General features: G+C 50.1%; 1 protein-coding gene across 1 annotated transcript in view; it reads right to left on the bottom strand.

Annotated features, from left to right (window-relative positions):
* Positions 1-27,246, bottom strand: part of IGFN1 (immunoglobulin like and fibronectin type III domain containing 1) — a 31,336-nt gene extending 4,090 nt beyond the window's left edge. Inside the window, exons 1-16 of the mRNA XM_077156793.1 lie at positions 27,240-27,246; positions 25,726-26,016; positions 24,245-24,384; positions 23,233-23,332; positions 21,474-21,519; positions 19,997-20,174; positions 18,399-18,512; positions 16,630-16,798; positions 15,219-15,491; positions 9,265-9,389; positions 8,504-8,645; positions 7,831-8,130; positions 7,029-7,325; positions 6,328-6,501; positions 4,777-4,850; positions 2,842-3,088 (exon numbers count right to left, since the gene is read on the bottom strand). Coding sequence (XP_077012908.1) covers positions 2,842-3,088; positions 4,777-4,850; positions 6,328-6,501; positions 7,029-7,325; positions 7,831-8,130; positions 8,504-8,645; positions 9,265-9,389; positions 15,219-15,491; positions 16,630-16,798; positions 18,399-18,512; positions 19,997-20,174; positions 21,474-21,519; positions 23,233-23,332; positions 24,245-24,384; positions 25,726-26,016; positions 27,240-27,246 — 2,677 coding nt within the window. The remainder of the gene's footprint in view (positions 1-2,841; positions 3,089-4,776; positions 4,851-6,327; positions 6,502-7,028; positions 7,326-7,830; positions 8,131-8,503; positions 8,646-9,264; positions 9,390-15,218; positions 15,492-16,629; positions 16,799-18,398; positions 18,513-19,996; positions 20,175-21,473; positions 21,520-23,232; positions 23,333-24,244; positions 24,385-25,725; positions 26,017-27,239) is intronic.
* Between the last annotated feature and the right edge of the window lie 239 nt (positions 27,247-27,485).

Raw genomic sequence — 27,485 nt, 5'->3', positions numbered from 1 at the left:
TGCTTCCAGCGATTAAAGACCAAGGGGAAAGATGCTCCACTCTTAGAGAACAGGGGCATGGGGCGTGTTCAGTTCTGGACATGAACTGCAGGAGCTGAGTGGCACTTGTGCTTTCTTAGGCCCTGCTTAGGAAGCAGTATGGAATCCCAGAGAGGGTATCGACTTTGGAGTAGAGTCCCCTGGTTTAAATTCTGGCTCTGTCACATCATCAGCAGCGAGGCTGTGGGCAAAGTTTCTTTGACCTTGGTTTTCTCCTTTGTAAACTGGGGATACAAATATTAGCCCCGTTGGTAAATCAGAATACAGGGGTAAAGATGACATTGTCTGCATTTTAGAACTTCTCCTACTGTATAAGACCAAAGGAAGAGAGGCTTATTTTTTGTCTAAAATCTAAATTTTCTGTAGCACATAATCTAACTCAATCTGTCTGGATAGTTCATTTAAACAACCCAAACGCATGGAGCCCAGAATGAAATGAGGGCTTGTAATTCTGTATACCTTAATGTAATACCCTAATACATCCCAGGGTATGTTGGGCAGATAATTAAAAAGTATTGGCAAAGTCCCTTGAGAGACAGGAGAAAAAACATGTAACTATGAAGCTTTACCACCAGGGAAACCCCTGGCACTGTCTCAAACACTAGGGACTCCCAAGCCAAAAGGCCAAGCCCTTGATTTTTTTTTTTTTGGCTTTTATTTTTTCCCATTTATTTTAATTCAACATAATTGCATACAAACACAAACATTCTTACCATATGATCATCCCATTCTTGATATATAATCAATAACTCAATATCATCACATAGTTGTATATTCATCATCATGATCATTTCTTAGAACATTTGCAACAATTCAGAAAAAGAAATAAAAAAAAAACAGAAAAAAATTCATACATACCGTGCCCCTTACCACTCCCTTTCATTGATCACTAGCATTTCAATCTACTAAATTGATTTTACCATTTGTTCCCCCTATTATTTATTTATTTTTAATCCATATATTTTACTCATCTGTTGATAAGGTAGATAAAAGGAGCATCAGACACAAAGTTTTCGCAATCACACAGTCACATTGTGAAAGCTATATCATTATACAATCATCTTCAAGAAACATGGTTACTGGAACACAGCTCTACATTTTCAGGCAGTTCCCTCCAGCCTCTCCATTACACCTTAACTAAAAAGGTGGTGGTATCTATATAATGCATAAGAACAACCTTCAGGATAACCTCTCCACTTTCTTTGGAATCTCTCAGCTACCGACACTTTATTTTGTCTCATTTCACTCTTCCCCCTTTTGGTTGAGAAGGTTTTCTCAATCCCTTGATGCTGAGTCCCAGCTAATTCTAGGATTTCTGTCCCACGTTGCCAGGAAGGTCCACACCCCTGGGAGTCATGTCCCATGTAGGCAGGGGGAGGGTGGTGAGTTTGCTTGTTGTGTTGGCTGAGAGAGAGAGGCCAAATCTGGGCAACAAAAGAGGTTCTCTGGGGGGAACTCTTAGGCCTAATTTTAAGTAGGCTTAACCTATCCTTTGTGGGGTTAAGTTTCATATGAACAAACCCCCAGATTGAGGGCTCCACCTATTGCTTTGGTTGTCCCCACTGCTTGTGAGAATATCAAGAATCCTCCACTTGGGGAAGTTGGAGAGTTTCTTTCCATTCCCTCAAGAGCCAAGCCCTTGATCTTGAGGCTTGCTCTTGTGAAGCTTGTTTTTATAGTGGAGAAGCTAAGCCTACCTATAGTTATGCCTAAGAGTCGCTCCCAGAAAACCTCTTTTGTTACTCAGAGGTGACCTCTCTCTCTCTAAGCCCAACTTTGAAGGGAAAATCATTGCCCTTCCCCCTATGTAGGCCATTACTTTCAGGGGTGAAAGTCTCCCTGGCAACGTGAGACATGACTCCCAGGAATGAGCCTGGCTGCGGCATCCATGGGGTTGACAACACTTTCCTGACCAGAAGGAGGAAAAGAAATGTAATAAATTGAGACATCAGAGGCTAAGAAAGTTCAAATAGAGTCAAGAGGCTATTCTGTAGGCTACTCTTGAGCAAGCTTCAGTTAGATATTGCTAATTATGACGGTTTGCCAAACCCCAACAAAACCATTCCTGTTAACCCTAAAGAACACCTAAGACTCTATCTGTGATTCTAAAAACGTTTCACACACTAAGATTACTTTCCAGAAACCTACAACCTCCAGATAGGTTCCTAGGCCAGAGAAGTTCTGAAACCCAGAGAGGCCAGCCTCTCCAAGAACATCAACTAGTTCCAGCCCCTTAGCCTATATTATCACACCCCTTTCCAACATGAAAAAGTTAGAAAAGATATAGCCTAAATACTCTAAAGTTTGGGAGAAGGATCAAAAGAAAGGGAGGAGTTATAACAGAGAAGATAGGATTTAACAAATGAGTATGACTGCTGAATTATTATATTGATATTTCTTTTAGTCTGCAGTGTATTGGAGCAGCTAGAAGGAAAACCTGAAATTGTGGAACTGCAACCCATTCCAAACTCTGAAATCTGTTCTACAGCTATCTTTTATCAAATTTATTGCTTTTGTGTATATATGTTATATTTCACCATAAAAAATGTTTAAAAACAAAACTAAACAAGTATTAACCCTATTTGGATTGTTATGAGTAGTAAAGGAAAGGACATATCTCAAAATGCTTACCTAGTCTAGTGCCTGGCACATAGTAGGTGCTTAATAAATGTTATTTCCCTCATCTGGAAAGGGGGATACTGGCTCAGCCAGTACATGGATATTGCTCAGAGGCCTGTCTCAGGAAGGGCCTAGGGTTATGGGAAGGAGACAGCAGTCACCAGGAACGGGCATGGCTTGCACCAGCGTGTCCAGGGCAGTGGGCTAGCTCTGCAGCTGTCATCTGCATGAAGTAGCCCTTTTGGGGCTGAAGTTCCTTAGCTGTGTAGGTGGTGGCTGCCACAGTGCCCATGTGGCACGGGCTCCATTGGAGTCTGACTGAGCCATGCAGCTCCACCACGTTTCCCTGGACTTTGTCCCTGTTCTGGGCATCCAGCCGGGCCCAGCTCAGGGTGATTCTGGTGTGTGACGTGTCTGTCACTTGGAGATCCTGCACAGGCCCAGGGCATCCCGGCCAGGCTCATGGGAATGTCAAGAATAAAATCACCCACAGCATGAATATTCATTAACTTTCCTTGTGGGAGACTGGGAATTTTTTTCACTTAGGAATTTTGCCTGTAAACATTCTGGAAGCATATGCCTGAAATGGAATCCTTACTCTATCCTATATTCTGCCTCAATTATGCATCACAGATCCCAAGTCACCTACTCCAGGAAGCCTCCCCTGACTCATTCCACTTATTTGCCAAATGGTCTGCTAAGATGATCTGACCCCACCTCCTTCCCCTAACTATCCATTCATAATTCCTGAGTATTGGTATTTTAGTTGATGACCTCTAAGACACAAAGATCCCTAAGACTAGAATTCTATGTCTGTTTATTCTGAACTCTAAGTTCCAAGTCAAGACTAAGTTCCAAGACTGCTTTTTGGGCATTCAGTCCAAACTTCTTGTTCTTTACCTATTAAATGGGAACAGTAATAATAGAGGGGCTGTTGAGTTTTGGAACAAGCAAAAGGCATGCTGCATGCAAAAGAACTGTGGGCCCTGGTTCTCAAACCTGGTTGCACATTGGAATCACCTGGAAGTTTTAAAAAATTCTAGCGCCTAGATTACCCCCCCACCCCCCGCTGAGATTCTGATTTAATTACTCTTGGGTGCAGCCTAGACATCGGGAATTTTAAGAGCTACCTAGGTGTTTCTAAATATGCCATGAAGTTTGAGAACCATTGGTCTAGGGTAGTGCTTCTCAAACTTTAATTTGTATACAGATCACCTGAGGACTGTATTAAAAATACAGATTCTGCCTCAGAAGGTCTGGGGTGAGGCCTAAGATTCTGTATTTCTAACAAGCTCCCAGGTGATGCTGCAGGTCCATGGACCATATTTAGTAGCAAGGGCTTAGGAAATGTAGTCATTGCTGTGGCTACTATTGGACACCGCTATTGTAGCTGTCTCTCCCTTACCCATCACCGATGAGAGAGAGTAACAGTAAAATAGGATAGGCATGGTCCACTTGCAAGGAATAAGATGCAGGGACCAGTCTTCCTCCCCCATCCCGCCGTTCCACACTCTGCCCTTTGGAGGACTAAAACTTAGATGCCATTTGAACCGTTACACTTGTGGAATGTTCTATCCTTGTTGGATTCATTCAAACACCCCCACCATCTATAGTGTGCCAGGTCCTGTGGGAGTACAAAGATGCCTGAGAGCATGAGTTAGCTGCCTGGCCATCCAGAAAATGCCAGAAATGTGCTGCTACTTCAATGCGTGGTCATTGGCAAAGGCATAAGGGGATGCAGAATACAAAGCATGTTCCAAGCCACGTGATTTGCAGTGCTTGTCTGAAGTTCCTAATAGGTGTGTTGTGGGAAAGGTATTCTCTACTCAAATGTGGGATATCTGGATGAAACAAAGTTGGACAGGTGTCTTTCCTGCAGGACTTGGAAATATCGCAGGGGGCATGTCACACACATCTTTGATCACAGTTATTGCTGTTCCCAGCATGTCTGTTTGCACCTCTTGGTGCACGAACATTCCTAAGACCACCAATAGGGAAATGCTGTGCCAGACTAAATTTCCCAAAGGCAGAGACCGAGACTTGTTCACCTGACACAGTGGTGATGAGCAAATGTTTGTTGGATAGAGCTTTGATGAATGAGGTTCCCCTATGACTCACCCGGAATGAGAACTCCTCACTGGGGTGAATGGTGATTATAAGACTGGGGGAGCTGGGCCAGCTTGGGCATTGACCTGCCCAGGGGTGGGAGAGTGAGTGAAATGATCTTGGGAAATTTAATTCCCACTGCCTGGCCTCTGGGCCCTTTTGGTCTCAATTTAGGGCCTTATGCCCCTCCTTGGTTCCTAGGAGATCCCCAGCCCCAGATGGCTTTCGACATGTATCTTCCAGTCCTCCTGGCCATTTTCTGAGGGACTGTCCCTAACTTGTGGCGTTCTATCCTGTCCCACCAGCTTCAGAGCTATCCCATGCTGACCACCCCACACCACCCCACCCCGGGTTAGTGCTCCACTTACTCAGGGGGTCCCAAGCAAGGACAACATCTGATGGGGGACCAGGCTCTCCAGGGCCCGAGGGAGCCACGGCTGTGATCCGAAGCTCATACTGATGGGCCTGCCACATGTCCACCTCAGTCCACTTCCTCTTTGCCAACAGCACACCCCACGTTAGTCCTATCCTACTGGGATCAGGGGATGTGGAGGAAGCTTGCTGCCTCTGAATTCTGGAGAAGACCAAACTCGAGCTAAATACTTCCTGCCATCCAGCCAACCAGGTGTGACCCATTTCTCTCCAAGGTAAAAAGACTCAGTGCTCACGGTGTCTGGTTCTGCCACTCAGTTGCGGTGGCCTTTAGAAAAAGTCTTAACCTCTCTGATCCTCTCTGCCTCATAGATATGTTGTCATATTTTAATAAAACAGAACCACAAAATAGTGATGTTGGGAGAATCCCATTATGCCCCTAGTTCTCATCTCCTTCTTGGAGAGATGAGGAAACTGAGGCCCTGAGAGGTCTCAGCTCTTCAGTTGCACAGCCCTGGCTAGAAACCAGTTATCCTGGCAGTTTTTTTAGTGCCCTTTCCTCTGCAGGCCTTAGCTCCCACATGATGCATGCAGTTGGAAAATACTCTGAAGTGCGTTAAGTATCACAGAAATGAAGGGTTTGCTGTTGAACTCCTTGCAATCTGTCCAGCACATGGGCTCTCCTCAGTTTTTTATTCCTGAGCTCAGAAAGTAGTTAGTTTTTAAGGAAACTATGGGGAGGGGGGCAGGGAACACTTTATTTTATGGATGAGGAAACTGAGATCTAGAGAGGGGAGTGGGCTGCCCAAGGTCAAGGCCAGAAGTTGAGGGGGCCAGGGCCAATTCTTCCATCTCTGGCTTCCAGCTCAGCATTTTTTCCCAACCTCAGCAAACATTGACATTTCGTGCAGATATTCTTTGTTGGAAAGGAATGGGGTGGGGCGTGCTGACCCATGTGTCGTAGGCACACCTGAGTTTAGCAGCATCCTGGCCTCTTCACACTAGATGCCCGTATACACACACACCCAGGTCACGCCAACCAAAAATGTCACCAGACATTGTCAAATGTCTCCGAGGGGCAAAACCACGCCAGGTGAGGCCCACGTCATTAAACCAATCTGGCACGATGATACCCAAGCACCCAGGAGGAATTGGGGGCGCGATGAGGAGCGCCAATTCAGGCCTGCTCACCCGGCCCGGGCTGGCTGTTCACGGGTGTCCAGGTGTTGCTCCCCATCTTGCACTTCTCGGTCAGGTAGCCTAGGAGTTGGGCGCTGCCAGGGCCCCGAGGCGCCATCCACATCAGTGTGATGCCCCGGCTGGAGGCCGCCAGGATGGCTGGGGAGGACGAGGGCCCCGGGGGAGCTGTGGGCAGAGCAAGGGCTGGTCAGCCAGAGGCAGAGGAAAGGGGGAGATCCGGTGGGGAGGGGAGCACCCAGGGGCAGGGCCACACTCTGTCCTTCCCTGGGGAGTGCTGAGGGGCTGAGCCAACCTGCTCTGGGACATTGTTCCGGCTATTGAGGGTTGGGGATGACGAGGACAGAGAAGGCACTGGAGCAGCCTGAGCCCCCTTGGCCTCCAGAGTCCCCTGAGAGGATGCTCCGGTCTGGGGGTATCTGGTGGAGGGCGATGCTAGTCTCTGCCCAGGTCCTGAGAGAGGGGCCTCTGTGTGCGTATCCTCCACCCCCGGAGAGCCAGAACTGGGAGAAAACCCCCCATATCTCCCTTCCTATACTGGCTGCCAAAACCCAAATGAAAGGGAGTTAAGGCATCTCCCATATTGCTCTGGAAGGGCCTCAGGACCTCCAGCCACTGGCCGGCGTTGCTCAGCTTCAGGGGCATGGTGGGGACCTGAGAGTGTTCCCACCCCCGGCCCCAGCCTGTCCTCTCACCCTCAGGAACGGCCAGCACCTCCTCAGGCTCCAGGGCCTCCCTGGCCCTGTCAGAGGCCACAGCCCGCACGCAGAAGGAATACTTCCTGCCCTGCTCCACGGGGTCGGGGGAGGCCGTGCTGTCGGCTGGGGGCTCGCCCACCTTCAGCCAAGCTCTCCTGCTGGCCTGGCGCCTCTCCACCACATGGTGCCGGGGGGCCCAGCCCCGGTCCTCCCGCAGAGACCGCCAGCCCAGGCAGATGCCAGCCCCGTGCTGATCCTGCACCTCCAGAGGACCCTGTGGGGGGTGGGGCTTGTCTGGGGCCCCACCGAGAAGAGCAGGAAGAGAAAGGAGTCAGAGGAGCTGGAAGGGGTAAGCCTGCAGTGGGGGACGGCTGCCCAGGAACCCTGTCTGCACATTTCCTGAGAGCCAGCGGTCCCCTGGGGATGTGACATGGAATGCACCCACCGAATCTAGCCCCGCCAAACAGCCCTCTGGGCATGTGCAGTCCTACCTTGCTGGCACCATTCCAGGCTGGGGCCACCCTCCCACCCCAGCTCCTTTCCCATGCACGAGTATTTTAGGTCGGAGAAGCTCAACCAGCAGCTCATCCCAGGAAGAGTTCAGCCCTTCACTTTTCTCAACTTCTTCACTCTAACCCATCCGAGGAAGGGAGAGAGGAGGGATAGGTTTGGATCTTAATGAGCATACAAATGAGGATCAGAGCCAGAGGCCACACCCTGGGCCTGCTCTGCTAGCTGGGAGGGCTGGGGACCCCCAAGGACTCCCAGGCCATGGCTGGGGAGAAGGCAGGGCGGGCACCTATGACTTGCAGGGTGAGCTCGGCCTGCACAGAGCCTCCCTCGCTCCTCAGCGTCATGCTGTATCGGCCACAGTCTTTCCTGCTGGCACTGGGGAGGCACAGCCTTGTGAAGCTGTCCCCTAGGGCCACCTCAACCCTGCTACTGCCTCCGTCCGCCACCTCGGCCCTGTCCTTCCTCCAGGCAGCTTGGACTGGGACGCGGCTCTTGAAGGGAATCTTTAATGTCACCGGCTTCCCAGCCTTGACTGCCAGTGGCTCTCTCAGCTTCTCTGTCACATCTGGAGCAATGGTGGGGGGACCTAGAGATAAAGCAGGGCATGGGAGTCAAAGCCACTAGGGCACTGAGCACCTTGGGAGCAGGGAATGAAAGACCCAGAGAAGGAAGTTTGGGGTAAGAGTAGGGAGCCCCCAACTACCACTCATGAGACTAACAGGGGAATAGGCTCCATCCACAGCAGGAGGGATGAGGGCTAGACCTCACCAAGGACTTCCTGAGAGGGAAGGAAATTAGATGCTGGAATAGATAGGGTGTGCGGTGACTTTTGAAATCAAAGAGGTTCTTCTCAGACTTCTCAGACACTGTAAACTAGGTATAAAATTCAGGTTCTTCGAAGAACATATCACCTGGTGCCAAGAGGCTGAAAGGCAGAGCAGGGCAGGACTGGGTCTCACCCTGGACAGTTAGGGTGACCTCGCTCTGCTGGTGGCCGGCCACAAAGGTGTACCTCCCAGCCTGGGTCCCCTGCACACGAGCGATGAGGAGTCTGTGCACGAGACCATCTTGCTTGAAGACGATGCCATCCTGGGCAGTGAGCTGGAGACAAGGGCCATGGCAGGAAAGGATCATCCCCACTCCCACCCAACTCCTACAAGCGGAATCATGAATGGAATGCTAATGCTATCCATGGATGGTACCTCATTTAATTGTCATGGCAACCTTATGAGGTAGATGCTATTATTAGCCCCATTTGATAGATGAAGGAACCAGAATGCTCAGCAACTTGCCCAGGTCATCTAATTGATAAGTTGCAAAACTGGGGCCTGAACCTCCATGACATACTTCCTCCTGTGCCTGCAGCAATAACAGAGGACAGAGGGAATGTTCTGAGAGATGAGGGATCCCATCTGGTTAGATGGCATTTGCATGAGCCCTTGAAGGATGGGTAGAATTCAATGGGTGGAGGCAAAGGAAAGGCACTTAGGATGGTGGAGGGAGAGCAAGGAGTGTGTTGATTGATGAGTGAGTAGGGTACTTAATGCCCCCTAAAGAATACAGTTCTATTTTAAACCCAACAGGTTTGTTGGCTACTTAAATTTCTCCTGGAGTGGATGCATTAGTAAAATGAAGAATGAGAAATCTTTCCTGCAAAGCCTCTACTTCCCTGCTTTACCCCACCCATTGGTTGATAAAGAATAGGTGTGTGAAGCAGTACCTTAACTCCATCCTTCAACCAAGTGCCAGGTCCCAGGTGACCAGTGAGGGTGGTGAAGTCACCAGTGGCTTCACCCTCTTGTGCTTTCGTGTCAGTCAGACCCTGGGAGAAGGGGCTTGTGGGATCTGGATAGACACAGAAAGGGTCTGGGGGTCAGTTAACCTAGGGATTTCCATAAGGACCAGTGTTCCCAGGCCATGGCATGCCCTGTACTCTGGGAGACCACCACTGCTGAGCTCAGCCAATTCCAGCAAAGACAACCCTCTCATTTTTTTCTCGTAGGGCCCAGGCTGATATAAGCGATCTGGGTGCAGGGTAGATGAAGCAGGAAGGACTTTGGAGCCCCTGAATCATACAAATGAGAGATCTGGGTAATTCCCAGAGAGTTAAGTCAACAACTCTGGGGCTTTGAAATAGACTTTCAAGACAGATACCCAGGGACCTCTGAGCGTCATGCAACTTGGACCCCATCTGCACAAGGAGGAAGAGGTTGCATCTTGAACTTGAAGGAAGTCCCTGAAAATGTGGGACACTGTCAAGGGCAATCTCCTGGGGCTGGAGGCAGAATTGGGACCAACCCAGGCATCCCATAGATCAGAGAGTTCCCCCTTAGCTCAACCCCACTGGAGCCAGCCCTGCTGAGAAACACCTACCTTGGGCTTCCTTGGAGAAACCACCAGTGCTGGGCTTGTATCTGGGTCTGGGACTTCGGGTGGCATCCCTTTCCTCATCATAGAAGTCCAACCGTCCCTCCTTGCCACCTCTCCTGCTGCCAAGGTGGTTTGGAGGCTCCTGCCTCCAGTATTTACCCAGTTTTCCCCGTGGGCACACTCTATTCTCACCCCATGGTGGTTGCCCCATGCCTCTGACCTCATCAGCTCCCCATCTCTTTGCTACTCCACTCTCAGCCCTTGACCATGTTTGAGACCTGTTTCTGAGTGGACCAGGCCTCCTGTTTGATCCACCAGACTCTTCCGATGGCTCAGACTTTTCTGTTCCCTGCCTCTCATCTTCTAGGGTCCCAGAACCTTGGGTCTTGTCATTCTCAGTGTCTAGGGATCCCTGCTCCTGCAGGACCTTCCTCCCACCAGCCTGTCCCAGTGGAGGGCCCAGGCTCTGGATCGCCCCTATTCTGTCTCCAGAGCCTTTTCTGCCAAAAGGACTGTCTAGGTCATTCCAGGCTCCCTGTGGCCCTGAGTCTCCAGATTTTAGTATGAGGACATTGCCCTGCTCAGTGGAATCCCCCTTGCCCAGGACACCTAAGTGTTCTGGGCCACCAAAGGTCTCCTTTCTGGGACCTGAAACTTTGCTATCCAGGGACCATGGGTCTGGACACCTACCAGGCTCTCCTTGGCCTGATGCAACCCCCCTGCTTCTGGATCCCTCTCGCCCTTCATGGGTTCTGGTCAAATCAGCATATTTATCCTGCAGAGAACTGGAAACCCTGAAGCTTGGGAGTCGGCTCCTAGCACTTCTGCTGCCTTGGCCAAGGCCCTGGTCTTTGCAGCCTGGGACCCAAGAATTGCTCACCCCTGGCCCATCAGCAGCCCTTGATGCTGATTTGACCCTTCCCCTGGGCATAGCACTGCTGTTCAGAGCCTGGCCTGCTCCTACTGAGCTCCCCCAGCCTGCTCCCATTTCTCTGCCTCCCAGCAGCAAGTCTTCACTTCCCTGAGGTGCCAGTCCCCGCTGGACAGCAGCCCCACCTCTGCCTGGTCCTGCTCTCCAGAAGTCTCCTTCACGTCCAAACTCTAGAGCAGCTGTCCCTGCCCAGGTCTCACCCTTCACTCTCTCTCTACCATCAAGAAACCAAGAAGCCCCTAGACCCCCTGCTCGGTCTGCAGACTTACCCTCCCCACTGCAAACCTGTCTATCTCTAGGAGACCCTGGGATCCCTAAACCATCTTGCCATTCACTGGATCCTGATTTTCCCTTGGAGTCAACAGCTCTCAAGGCTTTGGGGACCCCTGAGGTTCCATAACCTCCAGAATCATTCCTGAAGCCCTGACCATCTGCAAGAGCCTCTGGCTCTCCCTGTGTCCCCAGCACCCTTGGGCCCCTGGAACTGACCCTGTGTGCTGTCCTATCTGCCATTCCCAGCATTCCAGCCATCCCAGAATCCACCAGAGTAACTGCCCCACTCACAAACCCCAATCCCTTACCCCACTCTGGACCATCCTTGGAGCTTGTATCATTGTACGACCCTTCTGATGTGACCCAATATCCTGACTCAGGCCTCATGGCTTCTTGGTCTCTGGGTCCACCCTTATGTCCCAATTGAGTGAATGAGCCTGTAACTCCATACCTTCCTGAACCATCTCTAGAGCCTATCTCACCCCCTGACCCCATTTCCCCAGGTCCTCCTGAGCCTCCCCTGTAACCTACCTCATTCCCTGAACTCATTCCCCTTGTGCCCTGCAAGCCTTCCCTACAGCCTACCTCACTCCATGACAAGATGCTCCCAGAATCCCTCAAATCAACCGTATAAAATTCTTTGTCCCCGAATGGAATCCTCCCCAAACTTTTTAAAGCATTCTTATAATTGGCTTCATCCCCTGACCCAATTTTTCTAGAACCCCCAAACCCATCCCTATATTCTTTCTTGTTCCCTGAACCCATTCTCTCAGGAGCCCCAAAATCTTTCCTATAACTTGCCTGACCCCCTGACCCCATTCCTCTGAGGCCTCTCAGACCATCTCTAAAACCTGCCTCATTCCCTGGCCCAAGACCCCTTAATCCTCCTCCATAAGCTGTTCTGCCTCCAGTTTCCTGAGGTCCTGGAATCTCTGCTCCATCTCCACAACCCAGTACATTACTGGACCCATTAGCCCACTGGCTGTCAGGATCAGCCTCATCCTGAGGTGCTAATGCCTCCAGACACCTGGCATCATCCCAATAACCAATTCCAGCCCCAGAAGCCTGGGTGTCTGGGCGTCTGGTCCCATCGCCATCACTCACTTTGCCCCCTGCCCTCAGAGACCCTGGCTTCATGGCTCCTGGGCCCCCAGAGCCATCTTCATAGCCTCCTTCTCCAAAGGACCACAGAGCCCCTGAAGCTCTGAAGCTCCCATAATCTCCTGTCTGACCCCAAGACCTTATTCTCCCAGAGCCACTTGGTTCTGCGTCCACATGTCCCTCCCCAACAGTCTCTACTGTCTTAGAGGTCCCAAGACCACCCCTACCCACAGATCCCACTCTCCCGGGACTTCCCAGGCCATCATCTAAACAATGCCCTCTCCCAGGGCTCATGCCTCCCTGGCCTCTGGATGCATTCCAATTCCCTGCTCTGTCCATGGGCCCTCCATCAGGGCCCCTTGAGCCTTTCTTGAAAGTGGTCACGCTCCCAGACCTCCCTTTCCCAGGACTATGACCATCTTTGTTGCCAGACCACAATTCCCCAGCCATGCCTGAGCCATGTCTGTAACTACCTCCTTCCTCAGAATCTATTCCAGACACTTTTTCTTCCAGCACCCCTGAGCCATTGCTATCACCAACCTCATTTTCAGGACATATTCCCCTAGAATACCCAAAGCCAACTCCATGACTAAATTCCACTCCTCTTGGACCTACTAAACCATTCTCAGAGTCAGTCCTTCCTCTGGGCCCTTTTACTCCAGAGCCCCAAGACCCTTTCCAGAAATCTGCCTGAAGCCCTTTTGCCTCTGAAACTCTTAGTCCATCAGTGCTTCCAGGTATCCCCTCCAACCCCTGAGCACCCAGGCCTGGAGACCCAACTAGCATATGGCTTCTGGCATCCATCCCCTGACCAGACTCCATCAGCCCAGCCACCTGGGTACCAGCCAAATCTCCTTTCTCTCCGCCAGATCCCAGCACTCCAGGCTCATCATGACCCCTAGTTTTCCTGAGATTAGACCATGTGTCATCCCAAAGATCTGTACTGTCAGATTCTGTTCTTCCTGAAACCACTGCTCCTCTCTGACCTGCACCTCCATCCTGGGGAGGCTGGAGGCTCTTGGAACCATTCCCTGCCCCATCCAAGGCCCCAGCTGTCTCCTGGCTGTCCCTGCAGCCCAAGCCCCTTCCCCTGAAATGTGGGCTCCCTTCCCAGCGCATGCCTCCTGGGCCTCCAAAGCCAATTCTGTAGCCCCTTCCCCCAACCATAGATTCCCCTGGGCCCCCATCATCTGCCTCCCGCAATGGCTCTTCAGATTTGGCCTCAGGACTCCTGCCTCCTAGGAGGAATTTTCTGCCATCAGATACTGATGGTTCCTGGAAATTCTTGCCTCCAAATGTCTGTCCTAGAGACTGCCCTGATTCCCAGTGGATCCATGCTTTCCCCTGGTCAGCATCTCTACCTTTCTGAGAGCCCCAGGATCCAGGGTCCATGCCTGCCTTGGAACTAGATTCTCTTCTTCCAGGAGACTCTAGGACTCCAGGAATTCCTGCTTCTCCCAGGTCAGTACCACTGCCCCACCCTGCCCTTGCCACTCCTTTTCCCCTTTCCCTTTTCAGAATATCTGTTTCTTCCATCTCATCCAAGCTATCCCCCTGCAAAATCTTCTTCATCACCTCGTCTTTGGGCCAAGACCCCAGAGGACCAGTTGGGGATGCCAGCAAGACCCTCTTTCCAAATCCCATCTGAGCATCCCAGTGTTGCTCCTGACCACGACTGTCCATCTGATGTCCATCATCCTCTCTGCAATCTTTTCCTTCCCAGCTGCTACCTTGTCCTCCAACCAAAGTATGCCTGGACCCAGCCTCCCAATCTCCTGCTCTTCCCCGGCATCTGTCCTCATTGCTGTCTCTGCCTTGATCTTCCATGAAGCCGGATGCTGATTCTAGGCCCTCTCCTTGTAGAGAGCATTTCCCTGGGAGGCTTCCACCCCAGTCACCCTTTCTGTGGAGCTCATTTTCCCCAGGCAAAGTGACTCTGACTCCTACTTGGGAAAAGCCTTCTCTCACCTGCCTCTGACCCCAGATAGAGTCAGCTGCTCCCTCATTCCCCATCAAGGAAGAACTATGCCCATCACGCCCCCCTAGCTCTGGACCAGCTGTCAGCTGGAGCGCAGAAGCCAGTCCTGCCCCATCAAGGGAGTCCCCCAAAAGATCCTGCTCTCTGGATTTCCCTCCTTTGCCACTGATTTCGAAGTCTTCTGCTTTTGCAGCCTGAGCCCCTTGTTCCTGCAGTTGGTAGTCATCACTTGTGGTCAGAAGGCCTTTATCCTTTCCATCTTTGATGAGGTGGTGTTTATGCAGGAGGTCAGTGCCCCATAGGGAGAGAAAAGAAAAGATCAAAGACCCTGTTATATGGAGTCAAGTCACCCACCTGTCCCTTGCTGTTTTGCCTGGACCTCAGTTTCCAGAAACAGGTTGATTATCTGAGAAGGAAGCTGTTATGCACCAGTTGATTAATAAGTAACTTTTACTACCACCTCCCCTAGCCCTGTACTCGCAGGCCACCCTACTCTGCAACCGCTTCATGAGGAAACCCATAAGCCAAAAGTCATTTGCTTACTAGACTGCCATGAGCAGCTGCATGGTTTTTAAAAGATTTGCTTATCCTCCTATCTGTCTTACAAATGTCTAATTTCCATTCCCTGGGATCACCCTGAACCCAAATCCCAGTTCTGATGAGGGTGATTAAGGGTGTTTTCTGGCCAAGCCCAGGGGCTTCTCATCTGAACTGAATCTGGGCCACTGTCCAAAGCCCTGTCCAGTACCCCGGGGCCATCCTGGAATTCTGAGAGCTCCCAATGGAGCAGATGCAGCCCAGGAAGACTGGATTGACTGTGATTGGCATTGACAGTAGACCAAAAATTGATCCACAGAGCACTTCTTGTTCCCTAAGAATGAGGGAAGCATTCCAAAGCCAATGACTGACAAATGCAAGCCTCAGCTGCCCCTGATCTTCCTCACACCCTGCCCAGCTCTGAGATCTTGCCTTGGTGGAGGCAGGGAGGGATTGGAAGTCACTGGAGGTAGGAGCCACTCACCTTCAACCACTAACCAGGCGCTGGAGATATGGAGCCCAGTGCTCAGTGAATAGAGGCCCATGTCTGAGCAACGGGTCTCCCTTACCAGCAGCTGGTGGGTCAGCCCATCGGGGGACACCAACACTTTGTATTTGTCACTGGGCTGGATTGGCCGGTGCTGGAAATGCCAGGCAGCATTGGGACAGATGTTGGAGAGCGTGCACTCGAAGACAGCATCGTCCTGTTCCTCGCAGCGGGCCTCAGCCAGTGGGACCACCACCCTGGGAGGAATGGCTGCCAGGGAAGCAGAAGTGGGGTGTCGGGTTGGCAGTGCCCTACAGCATGACCTGGAGTAGAGTGGCCAAGGGCTCAGGAACCCAAGTTCAGATCTGCTCAGCCACGAACTCCCTGTGCCACCTTCAGTGGGTCACCAACCTGACTCCAATGTCAGTTCCTTCCCCATTATATGAGGGGTTATAATTAGTGATTGCCAGGATATGCTCAGGAAAGCTATTTTCAGTTCTGGGATTCTATCATTCTAAATCCAAGAGCAGTATTTGTGGGCAAGGTGGATACATGAAGGAAATCAATATGCTGAACACCAGTGCTTTATATACATCATCTCATTCATCCAAGACCACCAGAGGTGGATATTATCACTTCCTTTCACAGATGAGGAAACTGAGGCTAAGAAAGGTTTGATGACTTACCCTAATCTTACACAGCTAAGAGGCAGCCCGGCCAGGATGCAAGTTCAAGATTCAAAGCCCATGTTCCTTTTCCTATATCACATTACTTCCAGGGTTTTCAAATCTCCACCTTAGGCACCCCAGACCTGCAGGACACCTCACCCCCTTCTCTCTTCCTCAACCTTGATTCAGCCATGTCCTTTGTGGTATAACTCCCAAAGTGTCCTCCCCCTAGGCCTCTTTTCCTCCACCAACTGTCCAGTGCCCTGGGAGTCATGTGTACACAGGTACCCATGGGTATGGGGCAGAGTTCGACGAGGGATGAAGGGCTGGTTCCCAGGTGGAGGAGGGTCATGGGAGGAGATTCTTGCTGGGGAGATGAAGACTGTATCAGAAAGGAGTGAGAGTATGCTCAAGTCTGATCTGAAAATAATTGGGAGCTACAGAAAGTCTATGAGTAGGAGCTTGAGATACAAGCTATGACTTGTATTTCTCTGTTTGTGGCTGTAACTCCATAGAGCCCAGCTCAGCACCAAGAAAGACAGACTTTTGAGCAAAGCTTTTGGAAATCAGAGGTCACCATAATTTAACCCTCTGGGTGTGCATCCCTCTCCTCCACTGGGCTTTGCTGTCCTTGAGATGAGCGCCATGTCACATTTATCTTCCTCCAACCGTGGCACCAACATGGGACCTGCTCCCGGCAGAGCGCCCCTTCTCAAGCTTCCATGGTCAAGACCACTCACCTCTGGCCTCCAGTTCTGTGGAGAAGACTTCAGCATCCTCCACCTTGACCTGGTAAATGCCGGCGTCCTCAGGCCGCAGGTCCTGGATCTGGAAGAGGTAGCGCTTTCCCAGCCGCCGCAGACAGTGTTTGGTCTGGTCGTCAAAGCCATAGGGGACCTTCTCACCATCCTGAGGAGAGGGAAGGAAATGGGTGGTGGGGGTGGGGGTCTTAGTGCCTCAGTGGATCCCCAGAATCTCCTGCCCAGTCACACTCCAGCCACAACCAGCCAGCCTCTCTCACTGCCCAGTTACCAGACACCAAAGGCCTGGAAGCAGGAGGGGGAAGAAGAGAGCAGGGCCTGGAGGACATGGGAGCAGGGAGTCTGAAGAGGAGGGGAATGAATGCTCTAGGAATTTCCATGGCTTTTACCATGGAATAAATAATCTGCAAGTGTTATGCAAAAAAGAGACACCTGAGATTGCTGAGAGTGCAGCTCAGGCAACCAGGCCCTGCAAAGTTAGCAGGGAAGCAGGGGTAATGGTAGTGGTTCAGGGGTCCCAGCTCATTCATTCACCAAGGGGGACTTCCCCACGAGGAAGGAAATTCTCCAAGACCAGATTGCTTGAAGGCTCTCCAAAACCCACCAATCCATCCACTTGGCCACGTTAGCTCTGCCTGAGATAGACTTGCTGCTTGCTGATTATTAACAATAGCTAGTGTTCATCAGGTGCCCACTGTAATCAGCCACTGTTTTGGGCACTTGGGACACATCAGGAAATAAAACAGACAAAAGTTTTTACCCCCAAAGAGCTAAAATTCTATGGGAGAGGCAGACAAATAATCAACATGGTAAGTAAGTAATATAATGTTTGTTAGAAAGCAATAGAACTAGGAGAAAAAGCTATGGGGGAGGGAGTATGGAGTTTAGGGGTGGCAAGGTGAAGCCGAGGAACATGACAGTTTTAAACAAGGAGGTCAGGGAAAGCCCCCCTGCCAGTGAAGGAATTAGCCATGTGGCTATAGGGGACGAGCCTGCAGGCAGAGGGAAGAAGTAGAACAAAGCGACAGAGGCAAGGACAGGGCAACAGGAGTGGAGTAGCAAGGGCAGGAGTAGCGAGAGGGATCACAGATGTAAGGGAAGGGCAAATCATGCACACAATTTTATCACATTTAATTTCAGTAATGCATGAGACAGGCCCTATATTATCCTCACTTTATAGGGCTGGCACAGGAAAGATGAGTATATTACCAGAGGACACATAACCAGTAAGTGAGAGAGCCGAGATGAGTTTAACTACAGAGCCAGTGTTATGCTTTGCTGCCTCCTGCCCCCATACCTGGCACCAGACAAACATACGCTTGGAACTGAAGGAGGAGGAGGAGAGCAGAGCCTAGATGGAAGATGAGTAATTCCTCCTGCGGATCTGGAAGGGTTGTGTGAAGTCTCTGGAGAGACAGCTCTGGTATAAGATGCACCTACTTAGAACTTGCTTTTCACCCCTGGTGGAATGCCCTGGCATTAGACACGATGTTACAGTCACAGGAGGCTGGAGAGTCTGTTTGCTCAGTACAAGGTAAGGGGTCTCTCTGGAATGTATATACCACGGTTTGGCCTGGCTTCAAACATTAGCTCCAGGGAATGAGGGGCTCACCAGCTCTGTGCTCTGGTTGTTCCCACAGAGGGGTGGAGTGGGAGCGGGGAGGGGGATATGGAACCCATAGTTCCTCCCCCCAAGAACTGCAGCATCCCTGCAAGAACCACCTCCTTCCCGACACCCCCAGCCTCACCTTATACAAGTAAATCTTGCTCTTAGGATCCTTGAGATCCAGCTCCAGGTCAAACACTGCAACCCCCTCCTTGGTGACCTTGATGTGTCTCAAGTTGGACACGGCGTTGACGTACTAGAGGGAAGACAAGCCCACCAGAGAACTCTCTGAGCTCACTTTTTAGGGAACTCCAAACCCTTGGTGACTCTGGTGCCATCCAAGTCCCACAGTAACCCAGCCGATCACACACTTTCCATTTTATATGTGGGGAGACTTGAGCCCCATGAGGAAAGAGATCCTCCGAGATCAGAGATCAGATCAGGAAAGCAACTAAGAAAGGCACCCTAGTGTCCAGGTGCTCTGTGAACATGGTAAGATTTTCTCATTCATCTGATAAAATTTGTTGAACACCTATTGTGTGCAAAGGTCTGTGCTGGTCTTGTTGAAACAGATCAGGGAGCTTGGAGGAGAGAAAGAGGAAACCCCTAGAGAGGAAGTTTGATGAACCACTTGCAAGTGGATAAAATACTATTTTCAGTATAAAGAAAACTAGTTGGGTGGGCCACGGTTGCTCAGTGGCAGAGTTCTTGCCTGCCACGCCAGAGACCTGGGTTCGATTCCCAGTGCCTGCCCATGCAAAAAAAAAAAAAGAAAAAAGAAAAAGAAAACCAGTCATTTTCCATTTCCTGAAGAAAAACTAAACTTATAGGTTAGGCACAGGAAAGAACTTCCTGAACAGTTTATAAGATGTTGGAACAAGGATGGTACTGGAAAATGAAATTCCCTTCACTGGAAGCCTTTAGAAACAAGACAAGTACTCAATGCCTGGGAGCATGAGGATGGTGTTGATGGTGTTGATGGTGATGATGGTGGTGATGATGATGGTGGTGATGGTGATGATGGTGGCGATGGTGATGATGGTGATGATGGTGATGATGGTGGTGATGGTGATGGTGGTGATCGTGATGGTGGTGATGGTGATGATGGTGATGATGGTGATGGTGGTGATAGTGATGATGGTGATGATGGTGATGATGGTGGTGATGGTGATGATGGTGGTGATGGTGATGATGGTGATGATGGTGATGGTGGTGATAGTGATGATGGTGATGATGGTGGTGATGGTGGTGATGGTGATGATGGTGGTGATGGTGATGGTGGTGATGGTGATGGTGGTGATGGTGATGATGGTGGCGATGGTGATGATGGTGATGGTGTTAGCCTTTCCTGTGTGTCAGGCACCAGTCTAAGGGCTTCGTGTATAGTCGTTTTCTCCTTCATCATCTTTATAACTCATGAGATAGGGGCTTATACCTACCCATTTTAAAAATAGGGCCTATAATCCCAATTTTACAAACGAGGAAGCTGAGGCACAGAGGCCCTAACTTTTCCCAAGTCCCAGAGTTGAGTAAGTTGCAGAACCAGGGTGCCTGACTCAGATGCCTGGGTCCTTAGCCAGTTCCCACACTGGTGGAGCTGGGACTTGGGGCTAGATGAGGGCAAATTCCTCTGCCACGCTTGGTTTCACCAGTCCTGCCTCCAAGACCAACTTCAGGTCTGAGGCCCCAGAAAGGCACCTGCACTCCCAGGGTGTAGGATGCGGGCAGGGGTGAGGGTACCTGGGCCATTTTGTCCTCCTGCTCCTTCTGCATCTGTTGCAGCTTGCGCAGAATTCCCCTGTAGTCTACGATGCCGTACTTCCTGCAGATCTGCTCATAGTCCCTCCGATCTGCTGTCATCAGTTGCTGCCACACTTGCTTAGGGTCCACCTTTCTCTTGGGTTCTGGGGGTGGGGTCCTAGGGAGCAGGTAGGGCAAGTAAGAGGTCAGGGGAGTCTCAGGTTGTGGCCACCTGGCCCTGGTATCCCTGGGACTGGGGAAGCTGCCTGATCTGTGCTGTGTGGTTTTTTGTGTGTGTGTGTGCTGTATGGTGGGGTCACATTTCATTATTTTTCCATGTGAGTATCCTGCTATTGCAGCACCATTTGTTGAATTTTTGTTTGCTTGCTTGTTTGTTTTGCTTGTTTTTTGGGAAGTGCATGGGCCAGGAATGGAACCTGGGTCTCCTGCATGGCAGGCGAGAATTCTACCACTGAACTACCCTTGCACCCGCCCTGATTTGTGCTTTTGAGAAGGAAATGGACATAGTTACAGGGATCTCTGAGATGGACCACCGTCAGACCTGGTAGGGCCCAGAGATAGGTGGATGACAACTGTGTTAGTTAGATTCAGTTGTCAACTTGGCCAGGTGAGCATACCTAGTCTTGTTGCTGCGGACATAAGCCAATGGTACGTGAACCTCATTTGTTGCTAATTACATCTGCAGTCGGCTAGGAGGCGTGTCTGCTGCAATGAGTGATGTTTGACTTAATTAGCTGGTGCTTAAATGAGAGAACGCAATGTAGCACAGCTAAGCAGCTTGGCGTTCCTCATCTCAGCACTAGCAGCTCAGCCCAGGCCTTTGGAGATGCAGAAAGAAGTCACCCCGGGGAAAGCTGTTGGAACCCAGGGGCCTGGAGAGAAGACCAGCAGAGACCATCTTGTGCCTCCACGTAAGAAAGAACCTCAGTGGAAAGTTAGCTGCCTTTCCTCTGAAGAACCAACAAAATAAATCCCCTTTTATTAAAAGCCAATCCATCTCTGATGTGTTGCATTCCGGCAGCTAGCAAACCAGAACAACAACCAATTGAGATTTTGGAAAACTGATGGTGAGAACCTGTTTTCACCAGAGAAACTCTATACCTAGCAGCTTGTTTTATAGATTTCTAGACAAGATGCCTTTGGAAGGAAAAAGTGCTCTGTTGCCTTTTAAAAAAAGTTTTAAAATTGCTGTTCTGTGGAGTGCTCCGTGTTGACAATGGCTAAATCAAGGCTCAGAGAGGAATGATGATTAGCTTAAGAACAGAGCACCTAAAGTGGGAGCACTGTACCCAGAATCCCCAGTTCCCTGCTATTCCCATCCTACCACCTGCTATCTGCAGTCTAGCTCCCCTGGATGTCTTAGATGACAAGAGTCGGGGCTGAACCGTGCTTGCTTATGGAAGCAGCAGGGGACAGGTACCATGAGGACCTCCCAAACAGACAGACCCAGACCCACCTCTTTTTCAGCATATTCCGGAAATCCATCAGCTCCTTCCTGAGGTCTAGAAAAGGAATAAAAATAAAGTCCCAGTCCCAGTGTGGGATTCTAAGGACCTAGTGCTTCTCTTCAGAAATAGGTTTGGGGAGAGGATGGAAGTAGGACCAAGGCTAACAAGAAAGCTTTTGAAAGGGACTCTCCTGCAGACTGCAGCCTCACAGGGTGTCAGGGGACTTGACTAGGTGGGGGGCATCAGGCAGGAAGTGGCCCATGCTCCAAAGGCCCGAAGGAGATTACTGATAAATCTACTTACCTTTCTGGGGTTCCTTGTGCCTTTTCTGACTCTTCCGAAAGCCAACTGGAGCATCCAGGGAAGTAGAGAAGGGAGTTGATGTAGATAGACAGAGAGAGACAAGATGCATTGATGGTCTTCCTGAGAAATGGGCTGAGTGCCTGGGCCCTGACCTCCCCACTCTCCTCCAAGGTGTGGCAACATCCCAGCAAGAGGGTGGAGCAGGTAGAAGTTCTATTCACAGGTTTGATACCCTAGAGATTTTGCATGGCCCAAGTGGGACTGACCTGAAAGTCATCTTGTGCAGGGAAGGTTCACTCAAATGTCTACAGGGCCAGCAATGTGGCATAAATCATTGAAGTGGTCACTGGCAGCCTAAATAAACTGAACAACACCTAAAGGGCAGAGTTGCCCTTTTGCTCCATCTGAGTTGTCATTTCAGGGTTGTAGGCTGATATTGCCATATATGTCAGACACTGTGATTGGCTGACTCTGCAGCCATGAATGATCCCCTTATTCTTTGTCTACTACTAGAGAGGCTGGAAAAGCTCAACACTTGCCTTCCCAGCTTTCCATGGAGCCATGAGACACTGTTCTGACCAATAAGACATAGCAGAAGTTTCCCAGGAGTTTCTGAGAAGCTTTTGCTTTCTTGATAAAAGGAGCAGATGTAACTGGGGCACCTTCTTTCTCCTTCTTCCTGCCTCGAATGCAGATTAAGTTTGGGTGGCAGCAGCCATCATAGGACCATGCGGTGGTAAGCCAACCTGCTAAGGATGGCAAGGCAGTGAGACAGAAAGAGTATGGCTCTTTTATGGCAGCTTTGAGCTGTGGTATGAGCCTTGGACTCCCCGTCTAAGACCTTCTAATTAGGTGAAATAATTAAATGTCTTTATTTCTTAATTACTCTTAGTAGGATAGGCAAAAATATAACCGATTGAGAGATTAGAGCTGCTTTTTCAGGAGACATCTATCTTCTAATTATTACATAATGACAATTTCAAAACACTGTGCAAACCAAACAAGACATGTCTGAGAGAAGGAGTTGGACTTTATATTACCTGTTTGCCATCTCTGACATCGGCCTGTAAAAGCATCTATTGTAGAGTGGGAAATGTGAGGACCAGAGAGAAAAATGGAGCCCATTGAATAAGTTAGCAGAACAACCAGGACTAGTCGGGTAGAACCCAACCTCCAGGTCCTGACATTCCACTGGGCCAAGAGAACATGATTCAAAATACATGCAAGGAGACATTTGCTGAGTGTGTGCCTTTTGCGTTATGTGCAGATTTAGTGTGTTGGTAAATGAAGTGAGGGCTCTGATGCAAGATGGGACTATAGCAGCAGCCACTGGGGTCCTTCCTTCTCCCATCCCTCCACCCACCCCAAACCAGGCACATGGCCTCTGATTCCTCTGAGGGCTCTCTGGGGAGAAAGCCAGGCTAACGCCCTGAGCACCCATTAGACAGGCCAAGGGAAGCCCACCTTCGATGACGATGAGCCTCGCAGAACACACGGCCTCTCCACACGTGTTCACTGCTATGCAGCGGTACAGGCCCGCGTCCTCCCCCGTCAGCTGGTTGATCTACAGAGAGCGTGAGGGCAAGGGAATGGGGCTAGCACTTCCCCTTCCTCCATTTCCTAGACATGACGATGCATTGGGTGTATAACGACAAATAAGACACATCATTGTCCTCCTGGACTCACGGTTGTCATCTGAAAAGGCAGGCTCCGAAACAGAAAAAACTACATTGGAACAGTGGGTGGCTGCCCAAACCCTCTGCTGTCAGAAACAATGTAGTGTCATAGGATGAACTTGCTTTTTGGAGCCAAATGGATCTGGGACCAAAGAACGTCTCCACCATGGATTACTTCTGCCTGTGGCACCCTGGGGAAGTTATTTAACCTCTCTGACTGAATCTTAGTTTCTTTGCTTGTAAGATGGGCATTATAATAACTCATCAAGTAGTGAGTGGCCAGGATTAAGTCAGGTTAATTGCTTAGTCCAGGGCCCGGCATAGAGTAGGCATTCAGTGATCAGTTGCTCTAACATTGCAAATGTTGACCAACATTGATTGAGTGCTTGCTATAGGCCAGGCACTGGCTAGACCCTTTACATAAACCATTAACCCATAATGACCCCATACTGGGGATGATTATGACCCCATTTTACAGATGCAGTAACAAAGGTACTTGCCAAGGCCACAAAGCTAGTGGGTGGTGAAGCCAGGAGAGCACCCCAGGCAGTCCAACTCCAACTTGTGCCCTTATGCCCCACCCTCCACTACCTCCCAGGCTGTCAGCAGAGGCACCTGGGAGCCTGCCAGACCCGTTTCTGGTCCATGTCAATTTGAACCATAGGATGGAGTTGAGCAGACTGAACATCAACTAGGAACCTCTTTTGCTCTTCTGGGCATTGGAGGCTGCCAAAGAGAACTTCAAGGGGTCAGGAAGAGATGGGCAGATCCTGGGCAGGAGGAAGAGCCAGGGTTCTCACCTGCAGCATGTGCTCCCTGCTGCCCGGGGCAGCGGACATCCGGTACTTGCTGGAGTTACTGAGTTTGCCTTTGGTGCAGTGCCAGTGCACCTCGGGTCTGGGCTCCCCACAGACCACGACCCGGAAGACGGCATTTCTCCCTGGGATAGGAAGAAACGGGGGTGAGGAGGGGTTGACAGATTGGAGAAGGTGTGACAGTATACTTTATGGAGAGCTTAATGTATGTTTAGCATCACTGCTCTCGATACTGCAAACTGCCATTCCACACTGCTCATTCCTAGAAAGTACTGGGCCTTGGTCCCCTAGACCCAAGGACTCTTGTAAGGCCAAGCAGAAGCAATGGTCGTCAGGCACCCGGAAGACAAACCTCTCCTGGCTTTTGTATTGCAGAAGCCCGGGCTCCTTGAGGGAAAGGTGCAGCTGCACTGTCCTTGGTGAAAGGGGAGGGAAGCCGGGCTGGGGGTGGTGGGGAAAGGAGCCTAAAGGCTTCTCCCTATGACAGGGAAGGGGGTGAACTTTGCTGGGCTCCTTATCTGCTCTCCAGGGGGAGGGCTGGCTGTTCACTCAGACCCCACTAGTAGCATCTCAAAATGGGAGCAGAATAAGGGTGCGGACAGATGAATAAAAAAATAGGGCAAGAAATAAATAATGGGGGGGGATAAGGGGTTAAAAAATTGGGTAGATTGAAATACTAGTGGTCAGCGAGAAGGACGGATAAGGGGTATGGGATGTATGAGTTTTTTCTGTTTCTTTTTCTGGAGTGATGAAGCGTTCTACAAAGCGTCATGGTGATGAATACATGACTGTGTGTTGATATCGTGAGCCATTGCTTGTATACTTTGGATGGACTGTTTGTGTATGAAGATGTCTCAAAAAAACTATTTTTTTTAAAAAAGGGAGCAGGATAAAGATGAAGGTCAAGATCCTCTCCTATGGTGAGGGTCTAAATTTCTCATGACCTTGTTGAGTGGGGACTTAGAGTCAGATTTAATTTGATCTAGGAAAACCAAGTACCGTTACTTTTCTTATAACAAAATGTTGTGGACTAAAATTCATCGCAGGGGCCTTTCTTGGGGCAAGAACACCAATTCCCACCCCTCCGCCCACAAACCTTTGCTCCCAACACTATTTTGGGCACTTCTCCCATATGACCTTCTAGAATGGCTGTCTCAGGCCTAGCCTGTGAGCCACTGAAGGCTCAGCTTGATGCAGGCAAGGGCTGGGAGGGCTCTGTGTCAACTCGGTTTTAACAGTGCCTTCCTGGAGCAGCTGCCTTGAGACGGGGTCTGGGGAGAGAGGGGCTGGTGTACACTGCAATCCACCCCCTTTCCCAATTTAGTATTTCCCCAATCTTGCCTCCCAAATATTTCTTGCATCAACATAACACAGCGTGTCTTCGCTGCCTTTACTCACACTGCTCCCTGGATCCCTTGCTGCTTCTGGGGATCCAGGCAGGCAGCCATCCCCACCCCCACGCCCACCCACCAGCATGGCAGGGTTCTGGGAGATGCGGTAGGACCCGGAGACGGACTCAGGGACGGGGAGGCAAGCCTGGGAAGATGGATACCCAGGCCCTCCTCCCCATGCATGATGGGAGCTGGAGAAGCAGGAATCTTGTTTCCTCTCGGCAGCTTTCCCACAGATCTCACCCTCCTGCAGAGCCATGGTGATGGGCTTCTGCTCAAAGTCTGGAAGGCTGCATCCTTCAGGGATCTCCTCTGCCAGCTGTCGGATGCTCACCCCAGGGAGGGAGGACTTCTTGAGGGGTTTCCCTGGAGAAGACGGAAGACGGAGATGGGTTTTGCCCTTTTCCCTCTTAGGCAGTCCTCTAGCAGTATGGAGGACCCACCACTCACCGAAAGAGCAGGACCCCCTCCCTCTCTCTCTCTCTTTCTGGGGGCAGGATTGACTTTCACAGCTCCTGCCTGCGAATGGTGCTTTTTAATTTCCCAGTGGGAATCTGGGTTGTGACCCTCCAGTGTGAAGGGAGTCCCCTGAGAAGTGGGTGGGGAGCACCCTGGGAAGAACCTGAGAGTCACTGGGGAAAAGCTGGAGAAAGGAGTGGGAGGCAGACAACAGGAACCTCTGACAACAGGAGCCCACTTGGGGGGCTTGGTACTCTTTGCTTGGGAAAACAAAAACCACAGCTGTCGTTGGAAAGGTAGGACATATTGCTCCACCCAGGCAGAGCTACCGGGAAGGTCTCGTGCATTTTCTGTATGTTCCACCTTATGATTTTATGAGAAACAGTGTTTTTCCCTTTTTTTCTTTACTATATAAAGGTGATTTTTATCTTGTTGTTTGTTATAGAAATTCATAGACTCTTAGCCATGTAATGCCATTTCTCTTGGTCACCTCTTGATAGCCAGCATTCCCCGATCTTCCAAGGCTTATTGTTTTTTGAGAAACCCCTTTGAGTATTTGATGATCTGCAGGAAATTGTGTTGAATTTGTTACATGTGATACAACTTTGTGGCTTTGAGGAAGTCATGCTTATGTTTTTTAGAGATGCATACTAAAATATTTAGGAGTGAAAATCTGTGATATCAGTAGCTTATGATATTTCACAATACAAAAACATGAAACATATATGGCAAAATATTAGTAATTGTGATGTCTGGGTCTTGTATATATGGGTGTTCCGTGTCATTCTCCAGAATATTTTGGAAACTTTCATATGAATTAAAACAACAACAGCAACAAACCCAGCAAGTTCTATCTAAGGAAATTCTACTAAGTTGAAAATGTGGATCAATATTCATTTCTTATTCCCCAAAACAAATCCCTATTTAATTTGAAACAGTATAAAATCCTAATAAAAAGCTAAGATTAAAACAACAACAAAAAACCCCAAAGCTGAAACTAAAAAAGCAAACAGACAGGGAAATTCCCGAAGATCTCTGACCCCTATTCCTTCCTGCCTCTACTCCCTGGGGGGAGTGCCCGAGAGGGGCTGGGGGGAGCATGCGGGAGGGAGAGTTAGTTTTGCTCTTACCCGCCATGGCTTCTCTTTGGCCACTCTGAAGGTGGAGGTTGATCTCCTGAGAAGAGGAGATAGAATTGCTTGTGAGAGGTCCAGGTTGGTCCCATCCTATGCCTCCCGCCCCATCAGTGCGTTGTCCCTGAGAGCTGAAGGCCTTGTTTAACCCCAACTGATGATACTCGATTCTTTTCCTATAATGTCCTTGCCCCAGAGACCAGGGACAAGGTAAGATGCTGACCAGTTGGCACCTCTCCCAAG

Source organism: Tamandua tetradactyla, chromosome 4 (genome assembly GCF_023851605.1).
Source record: "Tamandua tetradactyla isolate mTamTet1 chromosome 4, mTamTet1.pri, whole genome shotgun sequence".
Lineage (NCBI taxonomy): Eukaryota > Metazoa > Chordata > Mammalia > Pilosa > Myrmecophagidae > Tamandua > Tamandua tetradactyla.
The sequence above is the reverse complement of the archived record's forward strand: the minus strand, read 5'-3'. Positions and strand labels throughout refer to the sequence as shown.